The sequence below is a fragment of the Pyxicephalus adspersus genome, chromosome 5 (genome assembly GCF_032062135.1).
Source record: "Pyxicephalus adspersus chromosome 5, UCB_Pads_2.0, whole genome shotgun sequence".
NCBI lineage: Eukaryota > Metazoa > Chordata > Amphibia > Anura > Pyxicephalidae > Pyxicephalus > Pyxicephalus adspersus.
The window spans coordinates 64,831,083-64,838,695 of record NC_092862.1 but is presented as its reverse complement, the minus strand read 5'-3'; the positions used below and the strand labels follow the sequence as shown (position 1 = coordinate 64,838,695).

Below are 7,613 nucleotides of genomic sequence, written 5' to 3'. Positions count from 1 at the left end.
TAGAAGAAGCCAGCCGGCTTCTTCTTCCCGGAGAGGACCCCCGACGCTGGAACACGACGGATGGACGATCACAGCGGGACCAGGTAAGTGATCGATAAACCCGAACTTTTCTCACTGTATTTTCATACAGTGAGAAAAGTTCGGGCTTATCGAAAATAGTAACTTTTTTTAGCCCGTACCAAGGTCGGGCTTATCGGTTAGGTGGTTAATAAAATAAAAAACTATAGCTAAATACAGATATCTAAGACAGGCCAGGTGGATTCATGGAGTTCTATTCAGATGCACTAATGCAGACTAAGTTAACGAAGTTTGACCATCAGCAGTGAAGGGGCTGAAGGGGGTATCATGGCTAGAGCAGGCTGTAGGTCAAAGAGGTGGCAGGACTTAGGATCCATAAGTGCTCAGGGTCTCCATTAGCTATTCTACCTTTATTTTGAATTTTGTGTTTGCTTGTATTTTACATAGTTACATAGTAGGTTAGGTTGAGAAAAGACATAAGTCCATCAAGTTCAACCACTAGGGAAATAAACATATCCCAGGTATAACACCCTATAGAACAAGTTGGTCTAGAGGAAGGCAAAAAAAAAAAACACTGGTACAATTTGCTTCAACAGGGAAAAAAATTCCTTCCTGATTCCATGAGGCAATCAGATGTTCCCTGGATCACCAGTCTCTGTTATTTTTATTTTAAAGCCTTAATACCCAGTTATATTCTGTGTTTCTAGAAAAACATCCAGCTTTTTCTTAAAGCAATCTATAGTAGTTGCTGAAATTACTTCCTGACGGAGCCTATTCCACATGTTCACAGACCTTACAGTGAAGAATCTCTTCCTTATCCGGAGCTTAAACTTCTTTTCCTCCAGACGCAAAGAGTGCCCTCTTGTTCTTTGTAATGCTCTCAAAGTGAATAATGGGGAAAAGAGTTCTCTATATGGACCATTTATACATTTTTACAGGGTGATCATATTCCCTCTTATACGTCTCTTCTCAAGGCAGAATAGATTCAGTTCAGCTAATCTCTCCTCATAGCTGAGTGCCTCCATTCCTTTTATTAATTTAGTTGCCCTTCTCTGCACTCTCTCCAATTCCACAATGTTCTTTTTGTGAACTGGTCCCCAAAACTGGACTGCATATTCCAGATGTGGTGTGTATAATGCTTTGTACAGGGGCAGGTTTATGTCTCCATCTCTGCAGTCTATTCCTCTTTTAATACAAGAAAGTACTTTACTGGCTTTAGATTTTGCAGCTTGGCATTGCATGCTGTTATTAGGGCAATGCTTTACCAGAACCCACAGATCCTTTTCTATTTCTGACTCCCCCAAATATATTCCTCTAGACAGTATGAAGCATGCATGTTGTTAGTCCCCAAGTGCATAACTTTACATTTATCTATATTAAATGTCATTTGCCACTTGGCTGCCCAATCAAACAGTACATCCAGGTCTGCTTGTAGAATATAGACATCCTGTATGGACTTAATTCCATTACATAGTTTGGTGTAAACACAGAAATGGTACTTTTAATCCAAAACTTTATAACATTTTTAAAGATGTTAAACACTAAAGGCCCCAACACAATTTTCATACTCACAAACACCCTTCCAAACTAATCTCCATACTAAACTCAAAAACAAACAAAAAACAAAACATGACCAGGATATTTACACTTATAGACACAAATAATTTATGACAGGAACCAAACACTCAACACATAAAAATGTAAAAAGTTTAATCACCTGCTTAAAAAGAGCATATAACTTAAGTTTGATCTCATTGCCAGGGTCTTTTTTTAGTGTTTTCAAGTCATTCTGTGCTTTCTCAAAGTCTTCCTGACTTGCTTGCATATGTCTGGCTGAAGTGTGGACTCCAAGGGCTGCAATACTCCCCGACTTGCTAATGTAATAAAAGCAATTAGGTTACAAAGCAAGTAAATACAGCATCTGTGCAGGGTATTAAATTAAAATGAACAAACAATACAAATTATCACATGAGATCATATGAGATTCTAAAATCAACTGTTTGCTGCCAACAAACTTTTCAAAACAAACTTTAAGTGCTATTCTAGGTAACAAGTTAATTAATTCAAAACACTGAAACATAGGACTTTAAACTCAGTTTCTCTCATATTCATTAAACTCAATTTCTTTCTTTTGATACAGAATTTATTTTTAGTCCTGATAATGGGTGTTACTGTGGGAAGTGAGAGGTTCTAGACAGCAATAAAAATGCTGGTTTATTCAAAATATTTGGAATGGTTGAAACTTCTGTTTTGTTTAGGTGTTTAGGTGGATTTCCTCTTGCTCTTTGTTTTGGAGACCAGTGTCACCAGAATAGGGACCATTACCATAAAAGGGACATAGATGGAATATTAGAAAATATTACAAAGTTTCCTATTACCTAAATTAACCTATTTTCAATTCATGTACATTTTTTTTTATAATGGGGTTAATGAAGTTTTGTTGTACAAACCCATTACTTTAAAAGATGAAAAAACGAACTAGGAGCAATCACATCTGCTTTATTTCCTTGTACAGTGTTACTGGTCTTCAGTCCACCTCCCTCCCTCGCCTGTTGTGGGTGGATCTGCTGGGTCCCTCCCATGGCTCTGTGCAGCACAGTGATGATGTCACCACTTCTACTTCTACTAAGTAATAACTGGGTTTGCAAAGGTATCCAGTGCACTGAAAGATGATTTATTTACTTTGTGGCTATTTAAAAATATTTTAAATCAAAAGTTTTTTTGTCCCTGGAGTTCAGCTTTAAATGTATTTACATGGGGAGTTTAAGGATCTGTAGGTATTACATTTCATAGTGGGATGAAGATCCAATTCTTATCTATGTTAGATGTAAATAATGTAAATGTGCAGATGCAAGGGGTTTTATTTATGAAGTAAGGAATCTGACATTTCTTCACACTTTCCCTGGTGGAGAATCAATTACTGCCTTTGAAACACATTTACCTAGATTACTTACAGCTAAGAAAAGGATCCACCATAATTTGTGCACCAACAGCCATTATTTGATCAAGGGCCTTCTAGTTGGCACATTTGTACAAAGGATTTCATTTATTAAGCTTGGGAAAAGAACAGGGCTACTGGGATACAGACACAGGGTCTATGTAAACATCAGTGCTTAGACCATTGCTTTATTTTATTCCAGAAAGGATGGATGCAAGGACAAAATGACCAAATATTTGAACGAGTACCTTCTATGTGAATATGATGTGTTCTAGGAACATCTAATCCGCCCAGCTCAAGCACTTTATCTTTTTTTTTTTGTTTTGTTTAAAATAGCCAAACCTATTTCATTGTCAGGATAACTGTTATGCAATAAAGGTGTTGGGTGTTACAAGGTTAATTTTTGTGTTAAGTTACATTTACGAATAACAGGGGGGGGGGGGGTTAAATGAAGGGGGTACCATATGTTTGGGGTAAACTTTCAGGGTCAGGGGATGGTGAACAGTTTTTTTTTAATTTTTTTTTGTTTTTACTTCTTTTTGCCCCATAAGCCTCACCTCAGACACTACCAGAACAGTTTTACCAGCACAGAAACCTAATAAATTCTAAACTCCCTCTGGTGCTGCTCATACATGGTGTCTGCTATACAGGGCTTGAAAAGCAATACTGTTGACAGGTCACCTAGGCCTCTAAAGTCCTTTAATATTCTTTAGCAGTGATCACATAGCAATTAGGAGCACCGAGAGGAAGGTGGAGCACCATTTGTTTTTTTAAGATTTAGGAATTAAAAGGGGAAAAAAAACTTTTTTTAGTAAACAATATTTTGGAGTTTCAATTATTTAAAAAAATGATTTTATTTTATTGTCTATGCATTTGTTTCTAGCAATAGATAAAATATTTATATTGTATAAAATGTTTATTAGAGGGCACATCCAAAACATATTTTTCCTGTCAAGCATGCTGTGCTTTCCAATAGAAAGAACTATCAGAAATCAAGAACTATCAATTCAATTGTTAGCAAGTTCCAGGTAAAATGTATATGACCCATGGCTACATGTGGCAAATATTATTATTGTGTGCAATGATATATATTTACCCTTCTAATAAAATATGGTACTTTTTTTTAGCCTGGAACATAGAAATACCATATTCTAGAATGGGTGCCCACTCTTTTTTGGCTTGCGAGCTACTTTTAAAATGACCAAGTCAAAGTGATCTACCAACAATAAAAACTTGGACATAATAACTCCTGTCCTGGCAGGGCTCTGTGATCTATTCCTATTGCCTTTGCGATCTACTGGTAGATTATGATCCACCTGTTGAGCAACCCTGTTCTAGAACATAAAAATTCCCAATGTGGTGATGAGATGATAGTGGAGGGTTGTGAACAGTGCATGTATGTGCAAAATTAATCTGCTTTGCTCCTTCTCTAAAGTCCTCTTTAGGTGTGTTGTGCAGAGTGGAGGACATTTCGGAGGTTGTGTTTGACCTGCATTATGTTGTTTTATTTAGATAAAGTAAGTCAGTTCTTGTGTTGTATTTCCATGAATGAAGCTGTTCCTCTTCAGGTGTGTGGTGCAGAGTCGAGGACAGTCCTGAAGTTGTGTTTCACCTGCATTGTTTCCTTTCCATGGATGAAGCAGGTCCTTGCCAGTTGTGCTGTGAAGAGTGGGGGCATTTCTGAGGTTGTGTTTAACCTGCACTGTGCTGTGTTTTTCTGGATAAAGCAAGTTCTCTAGATGTGTGGCATAGAGCCGTGGACACTTCTGTGGTTGTGTTTGACCTGCACTGGGTTGCATTTTCCTGGATAAAGCAAGTTCTCTTTAGGTGTGTAGTTGTAGAGTGGAGGACAGTTCTGAGGCTGTGTTTGACCTGCGTTGCAATTCCATGGATGAAGCAGGTCCTCGCCAGGTGTGTTGTGTAGAGTGAAGGACATTTCAGAGGTTTGACCTGCACTGTGTTGTGTTTCTCTGGATAAAAAAGGTCCTTTTCAGATTTGTGGCATAGAGAGGTGGACAGTTCCATGGTCTTCTTTGACCAGCATTGGGTTGCATTTCCCTGGATGTAACAAATACTCTTCAGGTGTGTATAGGTCAGTTCCAGGGTTGTGTTTGACCTGTAATGGGTTGCATTTTCCTGGATGAAGGCCTCTCTAAGTGTGTTGTGTAGAGTGAAGGACATTTCTGAGGTTGTGTTTGACTTGTAGTGTTGTGTTTCTTTGGATCAAGCAAGTCCATTTCAGATTTGTGGCATAGGGAGGTTGAGAGTTCAGTAGTTGTTTTTTGATCTGCATTTCCCTGGATGAAGCAAGTCCTTTTCAGATGTGTATTGGTCAGTTCCGAGGTTGTGTTTTACCATCATCAAGTTGTTTTCTGTATGAAGTCCTCTTCAGATGTGCAGCGCTGAATGGAGGACATTTCTGAGGCTGCGTTTGACTTGCTTTGTGTCCCATTTTCCTGGATGAAGTAAGTCCTCTTCAGATGTGAAGGACATTTCTGAGGTTGTGTTAGACCCTCATTGTGTTGTTTCTCTGCATAAAGCAGGTCCTCTCTAGATGTGTGCCATAGAGTGGTGGACAGTTCTGTTGTCGTGTTTGACCTTCATTGGGTTGCAATTCCCTGGACAGCCTGTAACAAGTCCATTTTAGGTGTGTATGGGTCAGTTCTGAGGTGGTGTTTGACCTTCATCCTCTTGACCAGTCCTCATCCGATGAGCGGTGTGGAATGGAGGACATTTATGAGGCTGTGTTTGACTTGCTTTGTGCTCCATATTACTGGGAGAAGCAAGTCCTGTTGTGTGGGGTGGAGGTTGTGTTTGACCTGCACTGTGTTGTGGATAAAACGTCCTTCTCAGATATGTGGAGAGTAGTAAAGGAATGTTTCCGATAGCATTGTCAGGATGTTATGTGACCTGGGTATTTCACTTCCATGGACTAGCAGGTTTATTAGCTTTGATTCAGATTTCTCCCAATCTCTATAAATATGGAACTGCTGGGAACATTATTGTGCACAATACAAAGCAGAATCATACACAGCGAGCAGCATGGGTCAGTCCTCCATGCAGAATAATCTTTGTTCAGCCTTCTATAGGAGCTGCTTCACCTGCCAGGCTCTGAAGGACTATCAAAGGTCACACACATGATGCAGACAGTGTAAATGTTACAATAAATCATGATGTATGTGTGCTTTGTACTCCTGTGAAGTATAAAGTTGTAATAATGTAATCAGTCTGATCAGTGGTATTAATACATTTTACACCCATAGTAACTTCCCACTTCTAAACCATGATTCTAAAAGACAATAGTATTATTAATAATATTGCACGTATAACAGAGCCTCACCTCACTGCTCTACACAGAGGGAGCCGCAGGGAGCTCTTTACATTCAATAACGAAGCAGCCATAGATTCGCTACCCTTCGGTGAAAGTGTCAAGCACTTCCCCCCACTACCTTCCGGTTCTCATTCGGCACCAGCATACAATGCGTCAACATAGAGATGTAAAGCTATTTTTGATTGGATAAAGCTGATAGCACGCCCCTTACAAACACTATATAGCTTGTGCACCAGCGCCCTCTGCTGGCATTTTCCGTGTTCTGCACCTTTCTTAGTTTTTAGTCAAAGAACTTGAATACATTCCAAACGTTTTAAAACGAATAAAGATCATCAATATTCAATCATAACTAAATCAAATTACATTGTACCACTTGTTTTTTATGTTCTGTATTGTGTGGTATCGTATTAACTTACAAATGATTAGGATAAAAGTGGAGAAAATGTTACCACCAGCTCAGTATTGGTGATGGAAAAAAACAAGCTGTTTTGATTAATTAAAAAAAGTCTATATGCTTCAGTTATTTTCAGATCAGATAAATTGTGAGAAAAAGGCAAGAAAGGACAATTTGTGTATGTCCCAGAATAGCTTCACAGCACAGCAGAGCAGACTTGTGTTGGCAGCCATGATTCCTCTTCATTGTGCTGGACTTGTGCTACTGTCACTAGAGTTACCACCTATCTGGTTTTTATTAGCCTGGCCAGTAAAAATAAGATCTGTTCCTAATGCAGAAGGAAAGAAACTTTAAGGTTGGTATTTATTTTCCAAAGAAAGATGACAACACTACCTGTATTTGTAAAATTACTCACCTTTACAGGTAGAGAATCAAATGAATAACTGTTATTAAACTACATATTTCCGTAGTTTGATAATATATGTCTCTGCTTTTCTGACACGTTTAGCCAATATGGGTTCCTCAGGGATTTGAAGAGACTAGCTATTTTCGTATAAAAGAGAAAGTAATATATATATATATATATATATATTTATATACTGTATATAGAAAAATATATGTATATATTTTTTGGTATGTTACATAGAAAATATATCTATAGGTGATACAATTTTGCTGATATAATTTTTCATACAAATGATGATTTTCCCTGTTGAATGATTGTCTTTTCATTAATTACTTATTGGCATAATTTAAACATCATGATTGCAAAGATATTTTTCTCTTACATTCTTGCAAAGTTATAGTATACAACAAATACATTTATTAATTATATATCTTCTATAACTATAATGCATTTGATCAATTAAAAAAATGATAATCAAATACTTCTATAATAGAATATCAAGCTGTTACTTACTTTTCTGTAGATC

The 7,613-nt window shown here is 37.7% G+C and overlaps 1 protein-coding gene across 1 annotated transcript in view; it reads right to left on the bottom strand.

Annotated features, from left to right (window-relative positions):
* Positions 1-6,424, bottom strand: part of LOC140331057 (enoyl-CoA delta isomerase 2-like) — an 18,473-nt gene extending 12,049 nt beyond the window's left edge. The window contains exons 1-2 of the mRNA XM_072411765.1: positions 6,297-6,424; positions 1,736-1,892 (exon numbers count right to left, since the gene is read on the bottom strand). Of these exons, the coding sequence (XP_072267866.1) occupies positions 1,736-1,892; positions 6,297-6,358 (219 nt within the window). The 5' untranslated portion in view covers positions 6,359-6,424. The remainder of the gene's footprint in view (positions 1-1,735; positions 1,893-6,296) is intronic.
* Positions 6,425-7,613: the final 1,189 nt, after the last annotated feature.